This window comes from Pleurodeles waltl, chromosome 3_1 (genome assembly GCF_031143425.1).
Source record: "Pleurodeles waltl isolate 20211129_DDA chromosome 3_1, aPleWal1.hap1.20221129, whole genome shotgun sequence".
Lineage (NCBI taxonomy): Eukaryota > Metazoa > Chordata > Amphibia > Caudata > Salamandridae > Pleurodeles > Pleurodeles waltl.
In genome coordinates, this window is record NC_090440.1 from 313,681,384 (window position 1) to 313,706,930 (window position 25,547).

The 25,547-nt window shown below is 41.0% G+C and overlaps 1 protein-coding gene across 4 annotated transcripts in view; it reads left to right on the top strand.

The window, feature by feature from the left end:
* Positions 1-24,969, top strand: part of MYO5A (myosin VA) — a 571,522-nt gene extending 546,553 nt beyond the window's left edge. For all 4 annotated transcript variants that reach the window (XM_069222454.1, XM_069222456.1, XM_069222457.1 and 1 more), the window contains 4 exons: positions 2,046-2,328; positions 4,194-4,368; positions 6,020-6,100; positions 12,483-24,969. In XM_069222454.1, the coding sequence (XP_069078555.1) occupies positions 2,046-2,328; positions 4,194-4,368; positions 6,020-6,100; positions 12,483-12,635 (692 nt within the window). In that variant the 3' untranslated portion in view covers positions 12,636-24,969. The remainder of the gene's footprint in view (positions 1-2,045; positions 2,329-4,193; positions 4,369-6,019; positions 6,101-12,482) is intronic.
* Positions 24,970-25,547: the final 578 nt, after the last annotated feature.

The window sequence follows — 25,547 nt, forward strand, 5'->3', positions numbered from 1 at the left end:
GACCATTGTTGCGTTTAGCAGCCATGATGATCTGTTCTTCATTTGACGGCATAGAAAGGAAGTGTGGGTAGGCCTTTGGGGATCCCGCGATGGGTGAACACCTCAAAATTCCAAGGATGGAGAGAAGTTCATGTTCAGTAACATAGGCAAAAAGTTGCTTAAGGAGGCCATTATATTGCCCTCTTCAACCTTTTCTGGGACCCCTAATTTTCTGCCATTGTTTTCTCTGCTTCTGTCTTGCTGTTCAGTGCCATGCAGACCCATTTAGCTGCCAACTGCCGCAAGGCAGCATTGCATTGAGTCTGAACTGGTTTGAACCATGACAATGTCCAAATGAATAGATAAGATTTTGTCATTTTCATTCACTGTTCTTCCTTAGACAGCATGATGGACACTCCGATGGCAGTAAGTACCTGTATGATAGATTACATTGTTTTTTTTGCCTTGGCGTTTGGGTCCTGAGTGCTTTTGTTACTCCTTAGTTTAACAGGGAGAGTTTCATCAAAGAGTAACTATTTCAGAGGCGTTGGGTGTGACAAAGGAATGCTCAACTTGTATGAGGGAAGCCAGGCCCATTTAGTTACATGAACAAGCTGAGAGACGACTTCGATTAAACCAGTGTGTCATGGTGCAGATAAGTGTAGATATCAGAAAAGGCTAGGGTTGGGCATAAGGTGACTGAACAGGAGGCATGTAAAAAAAAAAAACAGCGACCGCTGGTGATTGCAGATGTGGGCGATTGGAGCAGGGAATACAGAGAACACTACAGACCTTCCAGGTACTTCAAACTGATGGTGAGACCCCTAAGTCCAGTGTCATCTTAAGAATACTTAGGACCCTGCGCTAGACATATTTTGGAGCCCCAGTTTGGAACTTAATAGCCTACTTTCTGCTCATTCAACCCTGTAATATAACAACAAATATTGATGTATATGTTAAATTATCTGGGTCACACAAAAACAGCCAAAATATGTTTTGATTACAGCCTAAAAATCCTTAAGATGAAAGTGGGTAGAGAGGAGAGAGAGAGACAGAGTCTAAAGTAGACAGAGGCAGACAGAGAGGAGTTTGAGAATGATAAATAAAGACAAACACATTCTCAGAGGGCCTCCTGGAAGATGGGGGCCGGTCTTAAAACGTTCTGTCAAACTCTGCAAACAGCATTTATAAGTCTGCAGCAAAGGACCAGAAGATTGAAAACCCTTCACTCTATTGTTCTTAGGGAGACAGGTCACCGCAATCTGAGCATGTGTGCAGTGCTGGCCATTGGTGAGGAAAATAGTATATTTGTGGTACCTCAGCATTAGTCAGTCTGCCTTGTACCAAAGGACCAAAGGGGCTGACAATACACGGAAAAGGAGTAGGTATTATCCTGAGTGGGACAGTTACACATCCCACCTGAGCTTCTGGCATCCTTCCTCGATGGAACCACTGTGTGGGCCCATGGTGTCCCAGGTGTCAAGTCAGCTGTCGCCTCACAAGTCCAGACAGATACAGTACCAATCAGTCCTAGGCGTAGTGCACAAAATATGGGCTTGATGCTCACTCTGAGCACCCCCAGTAGTGTTGTAACAAGCCCGATGATGTTTGCTGTCTATGTCACCTGTCCACTTCCAGTTTGATGTTTCCTGGCTGGGAGTGTGCAAGAGCCAACAGAGATGTTGAGCGTGTCACCCAGAAATATGGGAGTGCTTGTCATGATTGTTTTGTAACTGATGGAGTTCTTTCTTAACACAGTGCTGACCATCCAGGGGAGTTTCCTCAAGCGCATCTTACATGCCATGCTGTGACATGCTGCAACATTTAGAATGCCCTGAATGGGAGCCAGTGTGGAGTCTGCACAGCTATAGAGTGGAGTATTGCCCTACCTTAGTAGCGGCACATTGTGCATGATATGCTACTTTCTGAAGTTTGGGTTATGTCACTTTTATAAACAGTATTGCAATGGTCTTCACTATTCATGTCAATATATTCATCCACAGTTTTATTTCTGAAAGAAATTTAGTTTTTTTACTGTAGTGTATAACATTACTGTTTCTTAACAGTTTCTGGTATGCTGGAGCATGAAACTATTCAGGGTGTCTCTGGTGTGAAGCCCACAGGACTGCGGAAAAGAACCTCGAGTATTGCTGACGAGGGAACATATACATTGGACTCTATTGTAAGGCAGTTGAACGCCTTCCATTCAGTGATGTGCCAACATGGTATGGATCCAGAGCTGATAAAGCAGGTTATCAAGCAAATGTTCTATATCATCGGTGCAGTTACTCTTAATAACCTGCTGTTGCGAAAGGACATGTGCTCGTGGAGCAAAGGAATGCAGATACGGTGAGAAGTGGTGATTTGTCAATTCATGCTTTAACTTAGTACAAGTTGCTTATGCTTCATTTCTTCTAATCATGGCCATCTCTCATTGCATTCTTTGAAAATGTTGGACTAGACTTAACATTTCTTGTGGTAATGTTATTATTCATTCAGTAGTGACTTTTCAGCTTAGAGCTTCATATATCTTTTGAAAGTGTTACGTATTGTGAATACTATTCTGACATTAAGGATATCACAATTATTGAACAACTGCTATTTCTGTTTATCTTCCCTGATTGGGTGCAAGTAGTTCTGTACTGTATTATTGTATGTAACATTTCTTTTCATTGTTTCCTATGATATTTTGAATGAGGCAGAAATATTCAAAAGCAGAAACATTCAAAAAAAGAATCTTTCTAATACATTTGACTTGATTGGCTGTTATGTTCTACCGGGACCCATCAGCAAATTCTCTTTCCCGGTGTAAGCCCCATGGAAAACTGAGAGTCTGAAGGCTTAAAACTTTCAGAAGGTCAATAGCTCCACTTCCTTTGTTGTGTATGCTTCATTGCCCTAGTCCACAAATTCTCAACTCTGTGACCCCTTAGCACCAGAGCAAAGAGAAGTGGATCCCTATTTAATTCTGTTACAGAGCTTGTAAATTAGGTGAATAGTGTCATCCAAGTTTCCTAATTTCAAGATTTTGTCATGGCCTATTAATTCCTCTGGAGGTCAAAGGGATTATTATGTGAGGAACACTGAGATTTGCCTGGTTCTTAAGGTCTAAGACTTCTGCAACCACCTAACATCTTCCCCATGACCTCACTGTAATCTGGTGTATATGCCCCCACTCACTGGTTGCAGGATTGTGCTCCCTCTACTCACTTATCCTCCTATTTCCAATCCCTTTCATGTCCTTGATTTCCTCCTCACACTATTGTAATCCTAAGAACCTTAAAAGAGATATTGACTCCTCTTCGGTCCTTCTGTCTTTACTCCAGCACCTATCCAAAATCTACAAGCGGGCATTGACTTCTCCTTGAGGTAGAAATAGAAGCACTACCACACCATATATTCTTCTAGTGGCAGCGCTCTGTTGTTTCTCTTGGGGCTCTGGTAACTGCTACTCAGGTAGGAGATGTTTGCCCTTAGGTAGTACTCCTTAGGAATGTTTGGATTCATTCAATTTGCATGGCTTACTGCTGTCCCCAGATGGCAGGGTATTATGCATTTGCCCCTCTAGTGTATTTTCATGGTTCCTCTTGTTGAGGCTCCTTGGGGTTGTGCACACAAACACAATGGTCCCATGGGTCATATCCAAGGATCTGCTAACCCAAAAACAACCAAACTCCTATGGGTATAGTAGTATATGATTAAATGATTCAAAAGGCCAGTCTCAATTTGGAAATGCAGTGTACTATTCCATCAATAAAAAAACATTTTTGTCGCAAGGATATATTTCATAGTAAGAAAAAAGCACAAAAAATACTATAGCCACAAACAACAGCTGCACACTTTCGGTTTGCTCTCACACTATAATTTTGCTGTGAACAGCAGCGTAATTATGTGAGATTAAGTGTTGGTGTAATATCGTGAATTCGCAATACATTCAATTTCCTAAATTACACCAGCATAATTTGAATTTCGCCCGGCCTGTCCATTCCAATTATTAATAACTTAAGAGCTCATTTACTATGCCTTCCAAGAAGACTTCATCATCATCAGTTTCTGGTGGCTGTGTGGATATTCTGCAATTTGTTGATTGAAATATGATCTTGCACACTGGTTTTAGAAACGATTAGAACCAATGAGGTACTAGCATTTTTTAACATCCTTTCCTTCTGCAGTGAATAAAAAAACATGATTTTAGTAATCCCTTATTTTTATAGGTACAATGTGAGTCAACTTGAAGAGTGGCTACGAGACAAGAATCTGATGAACAGCGGTGCAAAAGAAACACTAGAGCCCTTAATTCAAGCTGCGCAGTTGCTGCAAGTCAAAAAGAAAACCGATGAAGATGCAGAGGCCATTTGTTCTATGTGCAATGCACTTACCACAGCTCAGGTAAACACACTTATGCACTCCATGCATCTTTATTTGTATCCATTGTTATACCAAGGTGTGTGCAGCATTTTGTTTTATCAAGTTCAGCAGGTGACAGCTGTTGCCCTTTTCCCTTCTGTTAAATTAAAGTTTGGGCAAATTATACATTCTGAAATTAAATCTTTCTTGCGGTAACATAATGCTTCCTATTGTAGATGAATAGTCTGCCTTCCTTAATATTTTATTAGCTTCTTCCTTTGTCTTAAGAGAATAAAACAAAAAAATTGAATGATACTTCAGAATGATCTCATGATCAGAAGTAGGGTATACTGCCGCACACATCATGCTGCAGTTTGCACGATTCAGATTGCCAAGTGCATGGGCAGTTCAGGGAGCCCCCCTGTGGACCCTTGCACCTTTTCTCCCTCAACCGTTTCATGCAGAGCTGCCCTGGTGTATTACCATCTCTGCCACCTTCTGGCCATCATATCCAAGATCCTAGCAAAGCTGGTGGTTCCTTCAGTCGGACCACCAGGGTTGTTATGTGGCAGTTGGGGTCCAGACCTCCACCGTGAGTGTGGCGGTCATAAGACCACCACACTCTTAATGAGGCCCATAGTCTTCCTTGTCTCCTTGTCCTTCCCTTTTGACAAAACAGGATCTTTGGCCATATACAGAGTGCAGTATTGTTCCACTGAAGAATTTTTAACAGGTGGGTCTAGCTCTGTCCCATTAAGTCAGTACAGTGAGCTATAGTAGCTTGCAACATTTATTGGACACTTTCAACAAACTATGGGCCAGATGCATAAAGCCTGTTTGCATTTATTAACGGTCCGAATCGATATTTCGGGCTGTTAAGAAATGCAAACTGTGCTTTCCTAATGTACAAAGCCCAGAATAGGAAATTCAAATAGGGATTTCGTATTTGCATTTTCTATTCTGATGTACCATGCATAGCCAAAATGTGATTTGGACATTTTGGAGGTGCAATTACCACCGACTTGAAGTCGTTGGTAATGTGTGTAAAGTGTAATATAAAAAAAAGTACCCCAAGATGCTTTTTTAATTGCAATAGAGCACACACATGCCCTTTACGCATATGTGTGCTCTACAGGTGCACCCCGATTTTTAGGGTGCACCAAGGGGGGCCTTTTTGCCGTTGCCACCCCTGGTTTTGCATTTTCTTAATAGCCATTTCTTATTAAGAAACCACTATTTAGGAAATGCAAAACCAGCCTATTGACTACAATGAAATGGAATTTCTTAATACCGATTTCCGAAAACAGGTTCCTACATTCTAGGAATCGCTATTAGGAAATCAGTATCTTTGTACATAGCATTTTGCACTTCTTAAATAGCGATTTCTATGAAGTCGCTAGTAAAGAAATGCAAAATTGCATTTTCATACATTTGGCCCTGTTTTCCTCCACAAGTATAGCCTTGGGGATCCCTGACCAGGGGCCACTAGAAGCATTATTTGATACCTCAGTAGTCACGTGCCTAAACTAAAATCCACAGTTTTTTTCAACTATTAGTTAGTGTTTCCAAAGTCACATTAATAAACATGATACTGGTGGTATTTTGACCTGCAAAGGAAAGGAACACTGGACATGTATGATTTCCAATGTTAATCAGTTTTGGCTGTAACTCAAAAATATGCTTTCCTTCACAGATCGTTAAGGTTTTGAATTTATATACTCCAGTAAATGAATTTGAAGAAAGAGTTTTGGTATCATTTATACGTACCATACAGGTAAGATACTATTCGTTTATTTATTGCTCTCTGCATTTGAGTATGCTCTATTTTGTTTTAACAAAAAACATAATTCATTTATTAAAGGTTTGATGTGATGAAAGCTGTATAAGCAAGTACACATCTGTAGTTAGAGAATGTATGCTTATTAGGTCTTTAAAGCTGTTTGTTTTAAAATGTTTCATAATAACTTTGGAAACAATGGGTCGATGATTTCATTTTAGACATATGTATACCATAATACATTTCCTTAGTTCAATCTGCCCTTCAGAAAGGCTACTGTTAAGGCAAATGTAGTGTTTACATTGATTTTACATAGCCGATTCTTTATTGGGGACCTTGGTTTGTCTGTTGTTGATGCGGTTCTATGCTTATCTCTGTGAACTCTTTTCTTTATTGCAATGTTTTTACACAGTTGCACTTCACATGTACATTTTGTATATATCTCAAGTATATCTTCTTAAACATACTTGCCCTTTGTTAGAGATGATAATATATTCTCACCTTTTCTCCAGTGGAACCAGTGGAACCTTCATTTGTTTCTTCTGCTCTTGGAGAAGCTGCCAACCATAGTGCCACAGGGTGCCACAGGGATCATAAAACCTTAACTGCCCTTAGCTGTTTCCTAAATAGCCCCAGGAATGCCAGCACCCAAGGAAACAAACATGAGAGGTGGAACTTAGAGCACCCTCGCCCCACTTTTTCACATCCCCTGGGAGGCAAGAGCTCCAGGAGTTGACGATGCACAACTGAGTGCCTACCGTTCCCCACTCCCAACCTTGGTTTCGCCCAGAGGGACTGCAACTTTGCTTAGGCTCTGGACAGACCAGAGCTGAGGGAGCATTGTGTTGGGCCTTTCCCACTTCCTGTGCTTATGACTGAGGGAAGCAGGGCGCACCCTGCACCATTAACCCTACCTTCATAGATGTGGGTGGGAAGATGAGGAGTGCCAGCTTGCATGCCTAAACGCACAGAGCTATGAATACTAAAAAGAAACCAGGGACCTAGCTTGTGGCTGGGAAACTCCGCCATTAAGCCCTGGCAGCAGACTGCAGGATCACCCCATAAGGCTACCCACAGATACCAAATAGTTGTATATTGCCCTGGAGATACATCCAGCACCTAATAGGCATGTCCTTTGAACATGCTGTAAGAAGAGGTTTTATAGGTTGCATAAATGTACAAAATAAGGGCAGCAATTGCTAGTAGTTAAATAAATCAAGAAAGATACATGTGCCTAAGTCCAAATTATTAAATATTTATAGAGGTATGCTTTCAAAAGTTGCAAAGGTAATGTAATTGAAAATACATTACACAAATATTTGGAAAGAAACATGAAGGTGCGAATCCGAACTCAAGCAGCAGTGTTCTGAATGCAAGCAACCAGAAATCAACTCAAAATTACATTTTCAAGTTAAATTTTTACCTGAATGGACTAATCTGATAGAGACATCCTGCTGCAGATTCCTTACATTTCAGTCCTTCCCAGGCGTCAGTCTGGATCCTGAAGATTTTCATGAGCAGTACCCCTGTGCAGGGTAGGTGGCGTTGATTGGCTCCACGTCCACTGTCAGCAGGGTCCGCGCCAGATATGACATTGTGGGTTCTATATAGGCACCACCCAGGTGCACTGACGTCAGTTATTTTCTTTCTGTGCCAGAAAAGCACTGATCCGAAGGAAGCTTCCCCTCAGTCAACTTTTGACTGGCTTTTTTGTACTACTCCTGGTACATTGATGATGTCTTCTAGAAAGACAATATTCAAGCTTTGCGGGTCCTGTCATGGGCGATGTCCGAGACTGATCTGCACCTCGGGTGTCTTTGGTGTCTGGATCACGACCACAATCCAAAGCAGTGCTCGGAATGCCGGGCCATGCAGTTGAGGGCTTGAGAAGTCCCTGAAGCTGCTGAAGGCTTCTAGCTACAGATTCCTTACCTTTGAATTCTCCCCAGTTGTCAGACTGAATCCAGAAGATTTTCATGAGAAATACTCCTGTGCGCCATCAGGTGACAATCGATTGGCTCGGCGTCATCGGCATTGCCTGCCCAATATGACAGCACAGGTCTTATATAGATGCCACCCTGGAACTCTGACCTCAGTTTTTTTCCTGTCGATCCAAAAAGAGCTACCCCTCAGTCGATTTTTGACTGTCTTTTTTCAGCTTTGTGTCAAAGTATTTTTCAAGTTTACTCCTGGGACGTTGAGGATTTCTTCTAGAAAGACAGGATTCAAGCTGTGTGAATCCTGTCATCAGGCGATGTCCATGATAGAACTGCACCTCATGTGTCTTTAGTGCCTGGGGCGCAACCACAAACTGAAGTTGTGCTCTGAGTGCTGTGCCATGCATCTAAAGACTTTGAGAGAGTGGTCCTTGAAGCTGGTCCTTGAAGCTGGTGCTCGACCCCACGCAAGTTGATATCCTGGTCAAGAGGAAGGTCCTGGGATCTGTCACTGAGTCCAAAGTCATTGTTGCCCTACTTCAAGTCCTCTGTAGTATTGGGTAAGTTGAGGCACAAGAAACAATCTAAGAGTCGAAGAGCTTCTGCTTGTCCGTCGGACAACGAGATGAGGGAGTGTCAATACTCTAGGCCTTGTTCTGAGAAACCTGTGCCTGAGCTGACCCCATACATCCTTGAGTTTCCAGGAGCCAGAGCTACCGCTGCCCAACCCAGAGAGATCTATGAGGCCATGTGCCTCATTTTTGGGCACCCAACCCCACTGGAGCACCTTCAGGCTCCGTGGAGTCGGATGGGGCCCAATAGGGTTTCGCACCAGAGGCTTCATCACTGAAAGGCTCCCAGGGATCAAATCCTGGATGCAGACTGGCCCCATTCCGACACGGAACCAGATGGACCTCTTGCGACACTGAAGCTGGTGCCAGCAGGAGTTTGCCTCCTTGATAGGATCCTGAGCCCTTTTTAGGTCGAGCCTAAGCATTCAACGTGTTGTATACTTTTAAGTATACTGTGGGTTTCCGCGTTTTTATTTGTTGATTACAGTGTCCTTTAAAAATCCTTGCTTGCTAATGGTCAGTTCTGCCTCTTTGTCCTGCCTTTTTCACTTTGCAAGCAGCACAAACAACTGTATAATTATGCTATGTCCTATTTATGTCTTCTGTAGGGGATACCCAAAGCGAGTTGGTGGGTGGAAGGTGGTTTGGGACACAGGGTACTTACAAACGCTGTGGTATCCCCTATCAGGGCACTGCATTAGGTTGCCAGGAGTGAGTGCATCAGTCAATCAATCAATCAATCAAATAATTTCTTAAGCACACTACTCACCTGTTAGGGTCTCAAGGGGTGGGGGGTGCGGTGGCGGGGGTTAGGAGCCGGTTAATGCTTGAAAAGCCATGTTTTTAGGTGCATATGAGTGACTGCGTCCATGTACTGACTGATACCCATGGTACCACACGACGGTGCAGAGTAGATGTGCGGGAGTGAGTGCAGGTGAAAACAAAGGCAGTACCCTGGTGCTGCCTGTCACATTTACTCTGTTAGGGAGTTCTTACAGGTGCCATTACGTCTTACTAGTGCGGCCTCAGCTGCAATGCTTCGTGGAGGTGTGGTAAACCTTGTATGTACAGTTTGCTGCTAATGATGGGAAACGGGGTGCACCCTGAATTTATGTGTTACACTGATTGTGGGGAAGTCTAGGGCAGGACTCGTGCTGACCACGTTTGGCACCTTATGTGGGTGCGGGGAGGTAATGTACTATTTTCGTCATGTGTGGTGGGCCCAGGGTTACATTATCATCATGCTGTGTTGACGATGTGTGTGTTGAAAACAATCTATTTATACATACACTGTGTGTGAAGTCTCATTTGTACCATGCAGCATGATTGTGGTTGGGAATTGCGGTGTTCTTGCTTTACACATTGCCTCTTTGATAAGCCTGACTGCTGTGTGCCCAGCTATCCAAGGGTGAGCTCAGGTTATGCATTGAGTGTACCACCCACACTTGCGGGGAGTAACAGGTTCTGCCTGCCTAAGGCCTTGCCTCAGCCAACCAGAACGTGCTGCCTCCAACACTAGCAGGTCACGAATAGCATCTCCATCCGAAGGTGGCAAAAGGCCTCTTTCAGCAGTGGGGAGAGCCTTGGTTAGATCTGTTCTCCTCCATAGAGAATGCACAATGTCAGCAGTTTTGCGCATTGGAGTTTCCAAGACGGCAATCGCTCAGAGACACTTTATGTTTTGAATGGAGTTCAGGCTTTGTGTATGCTTTTCCACCCATACCACTCCTACCCATAGTTCTCAAGAAGATCAGGCACAACCGGGCCCAAATAATCCTTGTCCCTCTGGACTAGGGCATGAAGAGTCTGGTATCTCAAGCTGCTGAGCATGTCCATCGATCCTCTAATCAAACTGCACCTTTAGGAGGATGTTCTGTTGCACCAGCAAGGGAGGTTTCTGCACCCCAACATGTCCACTCATCACCTTCTTGCGTGGAGATTGAGCAGTGGCAAATGACAGCTTTTGACCTTCTTCCCAAAGTCTGTAACTTCACCTTGGCACCCAGGCATCCCTCCATCAAAACGGTATATGGCTCTCTTTGGTAGATTTTTGTGGCATAGTGCATAGACAAGTCTGTTGACCCCCTCTCTGCCTGTCTGTCTCTGAAGTCCTGTTGTTCATCTTTTCTCTTACCCAGCATGGCTCTGCTTTGGGCACTCTTAAGGGATATTTGTCTGCTAGTTCTGCTTTTGTACACAGGTTCCTCAAAGGTACTACACATTATTTCCTCCATCCCCTTTCATTATGCCCCAATGAGATCTGGATTTGGTTCTGACCTTTCTAATGTGCTCTCCTTTTGAGCTGCTCCACAATTATCCTTTCAGGATTCTCATGTTGAAAACAGTCTTCCTTGTGGCAATTACATTTGCCTGCAGAATGAGTGAGCTGCAGGCCTTATCATCTAAACCACCATACCTTTCCATCTATCCAGACAAAGCAGTTATTAGCACTAGAGTCTCTTTTTTTGCCAAAAGGGGTCACACCCCTTCATGTCGGCCAGTCCATCCCCGTGCCTACATTTTACATACCCCCACATCCTTCTAACAAAGAGGAGAGACTCCACTGCCTGGACCAAAAAAGAGCATTGGTGTTCTCTGTTGATCGTACAAAAGAGTTCCAGGTGAATTACCAACTCTTTGTAGGGTATTTGGGTGCAAAGAAAGGTCAGGCAGTGCAGAAGTGGGCCATCTCTAGATGGGTCCACATGTGCATTAAGATCTTCTATTCATTGGCCAAAAAGCAACCCCCTGATGGGTTTGCACGCTCATTCTACCTGAGCTAAAGCTGAAACTACTGCATTAGCACAAGGAGTTCCGGTCCTTGACATCTGTCAGGCAGCAACATGGACATCTCTGCATGTTTAACAAACACTACTGCCTGGACAGTGAGGGCTGTAGAAATGAGCCCTTTGCCCGTTTGGTCCCACAGGACTGTCTAGTCTAAAATTAGTTCGCAGACCCACTTCTGGTGCTGGTATTGCTTGGGAATCCATTCAAAGGTAAGGAATCTGCAGCTATAAGTTTATCAGATGGACAAGTTAATTATCTTTGGTAACGCTTAATCTGGTGGAGAATACATATAGCTGCAAATTCCTTACCGACCCACCCATCCTCCCCGCTCTGCAAACTGATTTCTAAGGGAGGGGACTCCCCTTTCAGGACCTTGTTTTTGACATACCAGTAGTCAGTGTTCTTCTTGGTGCTGTGTTTCGGGTGTCAGAAGTTGTGAAAAGAAACTGATGTCAGTGCACCAGGGTGGCACCTATATAGGGCCCACAATGTGTGGACAACACTGACAACAGAACTGGAGTTGATTGACAGCACCTGACAGCGCGCAGGGGTAATGCTCACAAAAATCTTCTGTATCCAGTCTGAAGTCTGGGGAGAATTCAGAGGTAAGGAACCTAGAGCTAGATATCATTTCTACCAGATAAGGTGTTACCGAAGTTATGCAGGATGCACACACACCTAATTTGATTTTTTTTTTATGGAAATGATTTCTTCACCTGGAAATATATCAGGTGGACAGAAAAGGAACTAAATGATTAAGGAGGTTTTTTTCCTGTTACACTTATTCCTGAAAATTATCCACCAAGTGAACAAATCTCAGAAGTAAGAATAAAGGAAGTTAAGATGGCACCAGATTTCCAGATGTTCTACTATTTTGGAATATTGTGAAATCGCAGAAAGCCAAAATGTATAGAAATTGTTGGAGAAAACCTAACAGTGCATAGATTCCCAGGTTTACAATATTTCTTAATGTTTTGGAATCTTAGTTATTCTAGCCATACTGTTTCACCTTAATTGCATGATTAATTTAGATTTCTCATTTGCATAGTGAAAGGATTAATTGTATTTTCTTTTTTCCAGTTGCGCTTACGAGACAGAAGGGACTCCCCTCAGCTGCTAATGGATGCTAAACACATCTTCCCTGTAACTTTCCCATTCAACCCATCATCTCTCGCTTTAGAAACCATACAGATTCCAAGTAGCCTCGGCTTAGGATTCCTCACTCGAGTCTGAACAGAATTGCACTATTAACCTGTAAGATGTATTTTGCCTGCAATATATATGTTATGCCCAGTGAGCACTTGGAAACACATTTTTTGAAGAGGACATCACTCTGCTGGAGATTTTTTACGCGAGACATATGTGATCGCTTTAAGAAGATGTGAGGCATTTGTATAGATATTTACTTTCATACTGACATTTATGTAACATGTTAATTAGAATAATTCGGGTCTTTAAGCAGAAATTGTCTTAAATTACCTAAAGGTACTTCTAGAAGATTAGTGACAGGCTTCAGTTGTGTACATTTCGTAGCAAACCAGTGTGTAGTTCAGGGCCAGTTTGATCACAATCATTAATGAATAAAGAAATGACACAGCTGCAGACATAAGAAATTGTGTAGTTTAGTGCATTCAGAAGTGTGTTCTCCACGATGTTTCAACTTTTCAGAACCTAGGATGAGAGAATATCAAACACTTCTCACTTGCCCCCTTGTTTTTATCGGTATGATGTAAATGAATACGTATTATAAAGATCTGCTAGTTTATTGAATAATATAGCTTTCAACTTGTTTATTCTGTAGTGCGCTAAACACATTGAATTGCTGCTGCATATTGTGCTATCTTAAATGAAACAACAATATGTATATTAGGCAGTGTAGAGTAAAATGCTCACGTTTATCACCTTCAATTTGTGTACAGTCCAGTGCAGCCTATTTCGTTTCATTTTGTGAATTTCAAAACTATTTTAGAGGGAAGAGGCTATAAAGCAGAAAAAGATCACGAAAAGTTGGACAATAAATCCTTTTTTCGAGCTGGGTTTCTTTGAGTTAGTGGAACTTTACGTTTAAAAGTGTACTTAGATGGGATTTGTTACTTTTTTTTTTTTTTTTTTTTTTTTTTTTACCCCTTGCCCTTAAAGCGATGCTTCCACATGTTTCAGCAACACAGACAGTATTTATGTTTTTTGTACTTGACTTTTTGAATATTGGTCGCAAAGTGTCTTTAAGTAGGTGTTTTTGTTATGTTCACAGTTTGATTTCTGGAAAAAAGAAAATACATGGCACCGAAACGTTTAGCAGAGTTCTGAATGCTTTCTGTATAATATTGGCACGATTTTATAATGTGTTAACGAAAATTATGTTGCAAATACCTGTACTGTTGAGGAGGGTAGAATTCGCCACCTGTTTGCAGTATATGGAAATTTCCCCGTAACTGAACCGCAGTAACCTATTTAAAGTTCAGAGGTCACCATAACCTTAGTTGATTAGCCGGGCACAGAACGCCTTAGCTTTGTATGAAGGTGTTTTGAACTGTGGCTAGGTAGAAAAATCAGGTGTGATTTAGGCAGGAGTGTAGAACCTTGGGTATATTTTGAACTGAAGATGAAACTTGAGGTATGTTTTGAAACAGAAGGCAATACACTAGCAGAAATGTCTTAGATTGAAAAGTGATATGCAGGCAACGTACATAAAATTATATAAAGTATGCCAAACACTACATATGTTAAGAATGTAAAAAAAATGCGTTTGATTTCCATAAGCTTTCAACATTCACATACCTCATTTATTACTAGAGATAGCCTGGTTTCTGTGACTGAGTATTTTATTACAGATATCACTGGTCAGCTGTAGACAAATTCAAACAGGGAACAAACAACAATTCTGTTTACTGGTGACTATGAGCTGCATAGACAACTTTCAACGGATGTATTGCCATAAAACTGGCAAATGCCAATTTGAAAAAATACTACAGCGTATTTACAATTGTGTGCAGTCAAAACAAAAATTGTGCTCTGATGAAATTCAACAATTAAATCGCATCAGAATAATAAATAGTGCATACTCGGGAAGTAAAATTAAATCCTCTTCCTTCAGGCGACTGCTTGGAAACGAGCTACTTTCTAACGTGGGTAAATATTTAATGGTAATAATGTGACTATAGCACAGCGGCATCTCTGTCCTGGCAGAAGGCTTTGGCTTGTCACAATCTACTTTTTAAAGACGAACGTTAATAGGCAGCATCTGGCAGAATGAGAGCACAGCTTGACGGAGACGAAGGAACTAGCCATTGCAAGTACAAAAACTCATATACTAGTCTCTGGTATTTACACAGAAATTGTAGATAGATGGACATTTGTGGACATGTCTTCTCTCACCCTGGATTGTATAGTTGTTCCGGATCACAAAATCTTATTTTTATAACATTTTGTTTCATGTTTCTCATTACATCAAGTGAAACAAAATCAAAATGTGCAGTCAGTCATTACAAACACCATTATCCTGCCAATCCCTGAGAGAGTCTCAATCAGTTCAGACCATAGTGCCACCACCATCGCCCCAGAGCTTCTTGTGTTCGTGCAGGCAAGCGCCGTCAATGTAGCCGGGTTCTTCCAATTTTGCACACCAGTTCATCTCTTTGCACCAAGCCTTTAATGATGGGGTTTCAGGCTTGGCCCAGTTACGGGCTATATCTTGTTTACCAATTAAGGTGCCTAGACCCACCAGCGACCTGTCACCCCGTGGCCCCCCACTTCTTTAAGTAATCCTAGCAGTGCTACCCACTGGGAATTCCAAAGTCTTCTTAACATGCAGATTTTCATGTTGAATGCTGCATAAATTATTTTTCATAACTCGTTTATTTTTTTATATCTTAATTGTTTATATGAAATGCATGTCAGAATCCATAACCATTTTTCCTAAAGTTTAACTAAAGTTAGCTATTGCTCTTCCAATTAACCCATTATATTTTGGAAACTCTGTCTGTGGCAGAGGTACCTTGGATAGTTTAGCAATTAGTCACATAACAGTTTTGCTGTGAAAGTATTATTCCATAATTTAGAACAGTGATATCTCTTCTATCATTGTTTCATTCTTTCAAATGCGGTAGATAATTGGAATTTAGGGCCAGTTATACAAAGGATTTTTCCGGTCGCAAATGGCCAGATTCTCAGAATTGGGCCACATGTGACCGTTAAAATGCTTTTTCTAATGTACAAAAGGCAAAATGTTGTTCAGTAACTTGTTACTGAATAACATTTTGAATTTGCAGTTCGGTGTTTGGAAGGGGTGTATTTAGGGCACCCCTTCCAAATAACGAATCGGTATGATATGTGTTACTGTTTTGCGGGCAAAAGGAAAGAGTTTCCCAAGGGACTCTACCCCATTGAGAATGCAAATAATATTTTTTAAGAGCAGGCAGTGGTCCCACAGACTTCTGGGTACTCTTAAAAATGAAACTGCAAAGTTTCATTTTTTTCTTTTCAACGCATCCCGTTTTCCCTTAATAAAAAACAGCTGTATTACAAAAAAAACAATTGCTTTATCAAAAAGCAATCACAGACATGGTGGTCTTCCGGCCGTAGCAGGCCACAATCCCAGTGATGGCTGCAATTCCTAGGTCGCATAATGCAACCTACTTTATTAATGTGCACGAGGTAGGTCTATTTACAAACTACTAGGTATCACTAATGAAACTCAAAAAGGTTTTATACATTACGAATACTGATTTCCTAACTGCGCTTCAGAGAGAATTGCAATTAGGAAATTGGTATTCCTAGTGTAAGTACATCTGGCCCTCAGTTATGCACAATATTTTGTAATATTATTATATATATATATATATATATATATATATATATATATATATATATACCTACTTTTAAATCTAAATAGGTGACTAGATATGAATGCTCTGAAATAAGCAAGGTCAAACATAAAAATTAAAGAATAGTGGGTTAATTCTTCTCCTGCAATCCTGTAAAATCTTGATGCTTTTTTTTAGTGAAATGCACATCTTATAAAAACCCAAATAAAATAAAGTTCAGTGCATAACCTGCAATTTACATGGTTCGGTTTGAGTGAGGAGACTCAGGTGGTCATTCTGAGTTTGCCGTCCGCCAAACTCATCCCGACACCGACCGCTAGTGCAGGCAGTACACCGCCGGCTCTATTCCAAGTTCACCACAGGGCCGGCAGGCAGAAACAGTATTTCCGCCCGCCAGCCCTGCGGTGAGGAGGGCCTTAACATTGACGCCAGCTCGGAATCGAGCCGGCACCATTGTGGCGGTGCAGCAGGTGGCGCAGCACCCGTCGCACATTTCACTGCCTGTAATTCTGGCAGTGAAATGCGTGACAGGGCTGTGCGTGGGAGCCCCTGCACTGCCCATGCCAAGTGCCCCGGCACCCTCATTCCGCCAGCTTTTCTACAGCGGTGTAAACCACCATGGAAAGGCTGGTGGATGGGGACTCGAAAGAAAGCTCCACCATTTCCTTCTCTTTTTCCTTGCCACACCTCACAGTTGTTTATGAAACCAAAAACAAGAAAGGGAAGGGAGGAATGGGATGGGAAATCCGACTGTGGCGAGGAAGACTTGGACTCAGGGTAATAAAAATTACCGGAAAGTAGCTGGGGCATTACTTCCTCACCAGTATTCCTTGCCACAGTAATCACAGAATGAGCAGGTACTAAAGCTATTAACGGCTTCATGAAACACTTTTAACCCAACACAGATGTAACTTCGTACATGTCATGTCAAAACACAAATTTTAATGATCACAAAATGCATCATCACACCATATCTTATGTTATGATTCATATACTACAGATTTTGCTACCATTCAAAACAGTCAATGCAAATTAATGTGACAAATTACCACCCAACACTAATCTATAATGATCCATAATAGTGTAGGGAGAAGGCCTAGTGGCTGCATTACAGATGTCTTCCACTGACACTCCCTTAAAATAGGCCCAAGACGTTGATATATTCCTTCAAGCCCTCTCTTGGACTCAGCATTCTAATTCTGAACCGTGTACCTCATACACTAGCAGAATGAATTGCTTAAACCATCTGTTCAAGATAAAATTAGATGTCCCAGTCCTCTACCAACTGGACCAAAAGTTACAAAAAGATAATCCATCTTTGTGAACCCTTCCTTTCTTTGCAAATAGAATAGTACTGCCCTTCTTATATCTAAGAGGTGTAACTCAACCTCCTCCTCCTCTGACTGGGGATTCAGGAAAAACACTGGTAACATTGCCTCCCATGTTCTGCTGGCTATTGAAAGAATTGTGGGCAAAAACGTTGGGTTGAATCTCAAGACAATCTTAGCTGGACAAACTTTCAGAAACATTTCCGATTTCTGGAAGGACCCCAACTCCCCAATACTCTTAACTGACGCAATAGCCTCCAGAAATAACAACTTATATGTCAGAAATGCCAACTCTGCCATGTCTAGTGGATCAAAGGCTGACCGTTGCACAGCTCTTAAAACCAAGATAATATTCCAAGCAGGTGACGGACACACTGTTCTGGGTCTCTTCAAGAAAAATGTTTTCAATAATCTTGACACCATTGCTTCCAGATGATCTAGAGAAGCACTTCTGAAAACCTTAAGAACCGCCCACTGAGCCCTTAAAGTTGAAGGCTCTAAACCCAAAGTTGAACCCATCTGACAAAAAGTCCAACACTTTTATCTGACTCAAATTGTCTGCTGCCCACTTTTCCCTCCCTGTGATATAAACCGTTCTCAGGGACTCCAGATTGGATTCTGCCCACGTGGCAATCTCCTGTGTCAATACCCAGAGAGACGGGAATTTGCAGCCTCCTTGATAGTTCATATAACCCATTATCATCTTGTTGTCTGTTCAAATCTGTACATGGTGACCTAGAATATATGAAGAAAAACCCTGTACAGCCAACTGAACTGTTTTCAGCTTCCTGAAATTTGAGGAACAGGAAGCCTGTAGCTGGTCCTATTTCCCCTGAATTGACAAGGATTCTAAGGTACTCTCTTCCCCCACCCAGCATGTTGGCATTGGTGGTGCCCTCTATTGTAGGAGTTACATGGAAAAAAAGATTTCTGGCCAGATTACGTTTCTCTAACCACCAACCCAACAAACTCCTGAGATGGTTTAAAATGACCACCTGTTGAGTGTACTACTGTGAACAAGGAAGCAAGCGGCCCAGTAAATGATTGATCAAGGGATATCAGTATAGCCATGCATTAGGTAGCACATTTAGTGCCGCTGCCATCAGACCCTGAATTCTCAACCACTGTGTCATTGGAGGTGCATGTTGTCTTAAGAAGGCTGTAATCCTCCTATGATGAGTGGCCTTTCTTTGTGCTGGCAGATACACCTGACCCACTTGAATGTTGAAATGGCCTCCAATAAAAACCAGATCTTGTGTGGGAATAATGCAGGACGTCTTACTGTTGAGAAGAGGTCCATGTTCCTGCAATACCTTGTGCATGTCTTAGACATGCAGAGTCTCCTTGGAAAAAGAAGAAGTAGAGATTAGCCATTCATCTAAGTAATGAAAGATCTGAATCCCCTTTTTTATGAATGAAACCCACCAATGGTGCTAACACCTTTATACAAATCCTTGGTGAAGAAAAAAAGCCAAATAGTATTACCTGGATCGGGTGATGCTGTTTATGCACACAGAACCTGAAGAATCTTCGGGATGTGATGAACTGGCACATAAAGGTCCAGTAAAACTAAGGAAGCTAGGATTTCTCAAACATGGCAGGATCTCACGAAGGGACATGAGGGATGAATGAATTGAGCTTCTTGAGGTCCAGTACTGGTCTGTAGTCCCTGAAAACCTTCTGGACAAGAACAGTATTGAATACACCCCCTAAACCTTCTGAAATGTGGTGCCGGAATGATAGCTGCTCTTGATAACAGATCTTGAATACCCAGAAAAAGTGCCTTTCTCTTTAAAGCGTTTCCTGGAAGGGAAGTCTGTTGAAAAAGCTCTGGGGCAGAGAGTCAAACCAATCTTGTACCCCTTCTCAACAACATTCAGAACCCATCGGTCTGATAATGAAGGTTTCCAGGAAAAAAAGGTTTGAGCCCCAACTGGGATGTCCTTAGTTATATAGTCAGCATCTTCATTGTGACTGGGAGTTACCATCTGAATGCTGGAACCTTGACCTGTCTGAGGAAGGGAACCCCCACCTTCCCCAGCCACATCCACCTTCTCGAAAGGGTTGATTCAACTTGTCCCTAAAAGATGAGCCAAAGGTTCGTTTTAATCTAAAAACCTCTCCTTTTGGGCTTTAGTAGGAGTTAGTAGCTTCTGGTCCTCCACTGTCTTTTTTCATCTTCTCCCCTAAAGGAGCTCCAAATAATTAGGACCTGAAAAGGGACTCTTCATCAAATGAGCTTTTTCTAACGTGTCGGTCTTCCAGTGTCTCAGTCAAAGTTTCCTTCTTGGTTGAATCACAGAACTGGTTGAGGAAACCACTGCATTCAGTATATCGTAGAAAATATCCAACAGCATAATTGCTAGAGTGGACGTGATATCGCCCCTTGTTCAATCTGCTCCCCCAAACATTGAAAAACCTTTCAAAGTTATTGTATAGTGTAAGACGAAGTGCAGCTGCCCTGATGGAAACATTTGGTGCTGCATACGTATACTTTACAGCTGTTTCCACCCTCTTATCAATAGGATCTGAAGGGGAGCAAACTCCAAAATAATGATGCCTTGTGATGTTAGCTCTGCTATTAACGAGTCCACCTTTACTGATATGGATGAAAAAATAATTGGCAAATTTCTAAACTGAATACCTCCTTGAAAGTTATCTGGGATGAGATAATTTGCCAGTATATTTCCAATCATTGCACATGAGTTTTTCATGAAGGTGCATAGAAGGATGCCTCTGGCTGACTTTTCTGATATTGGGAGAAACAATGTCAGCATGTCAAATCAGAAGCTCTTGTTTACCATCTGATTCTCAGACAGAGAGAAGCACCCAGAGCACATCACCTCCTGAAGCAGCTAGTGGCATTGATCAGAAAACTAAACGCAGTACCTAAAATGTGATCCGGTATCAAAGATTCTTTCAATTTTACATGCAAACTTACTTGAAGATGTTTAGGATAGAACCCAAAAAAAAAAAAGCGGAAGAAAGGGTGGAGCTTTCTTTTGTACATTAGTTTAAAGGAAGAGAAAGTTGGCTATCTTAGGGGAGAGATGGGAACAACTAGACTGTAGTTCTGCATAAAAGGTTCTGGGGAGGAGCTATTGCTCATTCTGTGATTACTGTGGCGAGGAAGACTGGTGAGAATGTAGTGTACTCTAATACCTTGTCTATATTGAAGCACTGCTGCATAACTGAGAGCCAACCTTTTAGTCTGCCCAGTCTAGCAAACAGCTCCACTCACTGCAGCGCGTATTCTCAGACTGCAAATTAGTCACCTAGGGCTGTTTCCTTTGAAATTCTGCCTTGACAAATTTATTGGATATATATATGCATTGAATCAAACAATGGTTCTTATGGAAAAAAAATCAAAAATGCATTGTTCCTTTTTAAGTGGGAGAATGGTATAACCTGCTCATTACAATAGATAGCAAGATGCCCAGTGCTTATGAATTAAAATGAGCACGCTATTGAAGACTCCAACAGCTACTAAGGGGCATAATGGCAATAAACCAGCTCTTTTTTGGTTCACCTGGGAAGAGAGCAGAGCGTTTAAGCATCTGTATCTCCATTCTAGTTGTTGCTCAAGGCTCAGAATTTCTCAAGAGCAAAGAGCTTGCACTTGCAAACTCGTATATGCATCAAGGCCATGAGGCGGTTCCCTAGCTGTCGATCCCAACATTATCACAGGCAGTATCCATTAGGTGAAGAAGCATGAAGTGCTGTTTCAACATCCACCCTACCTGAGAATACTCCCTGTTTAAGTTAACATAGACACCCTGACCACATCATAATTAAAGCAATGGTTGCCATCTTGTGTCTGCATTCTTGTCGGATGGTCTGTATGTCCTGTGTGGGGCATTTACATTGGCTTAATATTGACATCTGGTTAATCTGTGCACAGTGGCTTGTTCATTTGTGCGTCAACTTATTTCCGTGATAGAAAATGTGCATAAACATATCCCACATGCTGTAGCCACATTACTCTTTTCTATGGTAAACCCCTGTAGCAACTTGGATATTGAGCCTCAAGTTGCGTTTCATTCATGATTACAAATTACCATTCTTAACATAAAACAGGCAGGATAATGTGGAATACTCATAGTGGACATTAATGGGAACTTTTTTCACTAGCAAAATATCAAAATGTCATAACCATCTTTTCTGTGTTCGGGGAAGCTTTACAAAAAATCCAAATGGTCTGTATAGCTTAAAAGATTTCCTAAATTCCTGAGTTTTGTCACGTTGCCTAATGGTTCCAAAAATCAGTATGATTGTCGCAGAAAGTCGCCCCCTTCTAGTCTCAAGACGATTGCATTACTGACTGGCGAATTTCTTAGTTTCTACACATTCAGTTATCTTTTGTTCCAGTTAATGCAGTTCATTTACATTCTCTACCGTCCTGGCAGCACTCATGGGCCACTACTCCAGTAATGAATGTATAGAAGTCTGCCCTGCGTCATGTCTGGAAGGCACCAGCCATTCACAGCAGAATGGAAAACCAGCTACCCCATCTAAGAGAGGCGTCCAGCTGCAGAAGAAAATTGGCATGAAATCTCAGCTTACATCTCTTTCCTCTCCGAATATATATATATATATATATATATATATACATATAGATATGTATGTATATATATAAACAACTGAAGGCATTTATTTTCCTTAATAACCGGATTTAGAGTAACACCTACGTATAGTATACACACACACACGCATACTTGTTTTTTAGAAAGTCAAATTGGCAAGGATTTGCCTGCACACATTTAAAATACAACTGGTCATCACTGGAGGTAAAAATAATACATTTCTTTATCTCCTCAAGAAACCTAATTTCGGTAATGCACTTTTATTGTTACTGACGAGTGTCAATTTAGACGCAGTTTCCTTTTACTTACCAAAAAGGCCCTAGCAAGTACATATGAACGTTGCTCATTAATGCATGGAATAGAAAAAATGACCATGAAATGCACCTGCTGTGTTTTTAGATTTTGTTTACACGTACTGCTAGTAGCAAACATGCAGGTTCTATCACAAATAATATGTTTCTGGTTTACTGTTGTTGGACATGAATGCACTTTTATGTTGCCTAATATAAATTGTAGTCTTCATTTTGTTTTTATACATTTGATACCAGCCGTTTGTCCCAGTGGAAATTTCCAAATATATAAAAGTATTTTTGCTTTCTCAGAGTGTAATCATATGTTTTTTTGACTGGTCGTTGAAATGAATTTATTCGTATTCAGTTTTGCACTGCTGAATTTGGACTTCCGTTGTCGAGCACTGTGCTTTTCACTTGCAAAATTAAAACATTTAGATATCAACTCGTAAAAAGCCCAAAATGTCACCATGGACCCTTAGTATTTATTCTAGTGTAATAAACAGTTTTGTATTGCTATGTGCTTTGTTAACATGAGCAAAAACTGGAGTTTTGTGTGTTTGCACAAAGATTTAAACCAGTGGTTCCCAACCTTTTGACTATTGTGGACCCCCACTTTATCATTAATGTAACCTGAGGACCCCCACTGAATCATAATTCGAATCTGGGGACCCCCTACGGAGTCATTACAGAAAGTTATGGGCTTAATCTGTTCATATCATCTTATTTTCTAAACAGTCGCGGACCCCCTAAAGAGGCTTCGCGGACACCCAGGGGTTCCCGGACTACACGTTGGCCACCACTGATTTAAACATCTGTTAGTAGTATGGAAATCGTTCTTAACATTGTAAAGACACACGTTCTTGTTGCGTGGTGTTAACTACAACAATAATTTGCCTTACAAACTGGAATAATTATTATATATATATAAACTCACTTAAAAACATTCCTGAGGGAAACCTGTATGCTTAATTATATTTTGTGCTATAATGTTCCAATTTTGTTTTGTTTGCATGTATAAAGCCTTATCTTTTACAAAGGATGCCGTTTATTTTATCGAACTACTTACTAAGCTCAAAAATAGGGGTTTAATCAGTGTTGCTTTTGATATCATGTCAGGAATACAGTCACATTATTGTTGGGTACCTAATGTGTAGATATATTCTACTTACCTAGTAGTGCACTTTATATTGTAACTAATCGCAGAGGTACCAGCACCATAAAAACAAGTATCTAATTGGCAACGTGCAACAAATTGTACATTTCTGTTTCCCTTTATTGTCAATTTAATCTTTTGATTGTCTTCTTCAAATTAAGGAATAAATACTGGAACATGATCAACATTTGTTTTTCTTTATATATGGAGTATAACTTCTGGAGCAACATGTATTAAAAGTGTTTTATCGTAATTATCTGTTGATACTTTTCTCTGCATTTCTGAATGTTTCCATGGTCGTTTTATAAAATAACTTTGTTTCGTTACTCAGTCATTACCTCATGGAGTTCCTTTTTTTATTTTCCAGTGCTTTTTAGTCTTGCCATTTCAAGCAATGTTTCTGACATAAACAAATACCATGATAATATATATTTTAATTAAGGCTATAGCTTATTTTAAAGAATGTGCATTATTTAAAAGTGCTGATCTATGGCTTGGAACTTGTCTGGCTGGATTTAGATTGACAAGCTTGTTTCTGCGTACCTTTTGAGCAGTCAATATTAGCGAGCTCAATGACTGTGTTATGCCAATTCCCAGGTATCTCCACACATCTGAAGACCCATTGTCAAGACATTCTTAAATCACAGCGTTTTCTTTGTCTGTGATGTCTAAGTGGTTGCTGATCATGTCTCTTTTATTGTTCATATGTTCAATGTCAGCTAAACATTAAAGGATTATTAAAGTCTGGCTCTATATTCCCTGCTCAGTCTTAATACCGCAATCATGAAGCTTGTCTGAACTTCCTCAATACGCACCTTTATTTCTAAGACATGAGAAATTAAACTGACTTGTTGAAATGAGCCATAATGCTAATGCTGCTGCCTTAATCCATTGAATTAGACCATTTTCCGAATGTCCATGTTATCACTGACAAGATCAGAGAAATACCACAAGATTGTGGCTGGTCAAAATACCATGATGATGTTCTACTAATTTGGTAAAGAAGAAGAATCTAGCCAACTGGTAGTTGCAGAGAAAGTGGTGTACAGCAGGAAACGTAAGCACACAAGACTTTAATGTCAATATCACACATGGACCTAACACATCTACATTGTACTGCACCACAAATGTGAATTAGTTTGAAAATCATTTACTTCAGAACATAGCACTCCAATCCAACTTCCACAAATGTGTTTTTTCAATGGTTATTTAATCATCTCTTCACACGCAAAACTCATGAAATGGTTTCTCCACAAAACCCAATACCATAAAGTTGACTATATAAGCTCTGTTTCAGTGTCTGACATCGTACGTTATAAATGTAAGCATCATAAACAGTGTATCTAAATATCACTGCATATTGTTCAAATAAAGAAATAAACATAGATTTCTAGTCTAGTACACTGTTTTATTTTGGATGTGCTGGGTGTTGGTAGAAGAAGAACATTGCCATATAGCAGGAGTATCCTAAACTAGAGGATGGAGAACTTGGGGAAGGTAGAAGGCTGTGATGGGTTTGAAGCTGTTGAACAATGTTTAATATTGCAAAATGGGTCCATGTCAATAAACATTTTCAAAACCATGGTACATGTAAAGGACTGTGATCCAGGTTCAAGTTTGCTGTTATTTTTTTAACTTGACATAAAAAGAATGCCTGTTGTGCTACAACTTTGAGTGAAAACTGAAGCCATTCTTAACACGCCCACCTGGTAGTCTTACTAATCAATACCAGTGTGTCTGAAGCTATGATTCTCACTGCAGGATACCTAAATGGGCATAGCATTCATTGTGCAAGGTTGAGGGTAACAGTGGCCAGAGTTGCAGTCAGTTTAGTTAGGTGTCAGTACAGTACAGTTTTTAGATCACACAGTTGGAAAAATATGCAGAAAGACACAATAAAGATGGCATAAGGAGAAGTAATTAAGCAAGGTTGCAACACGGTAGGATTATGCACCCTATCAAAAG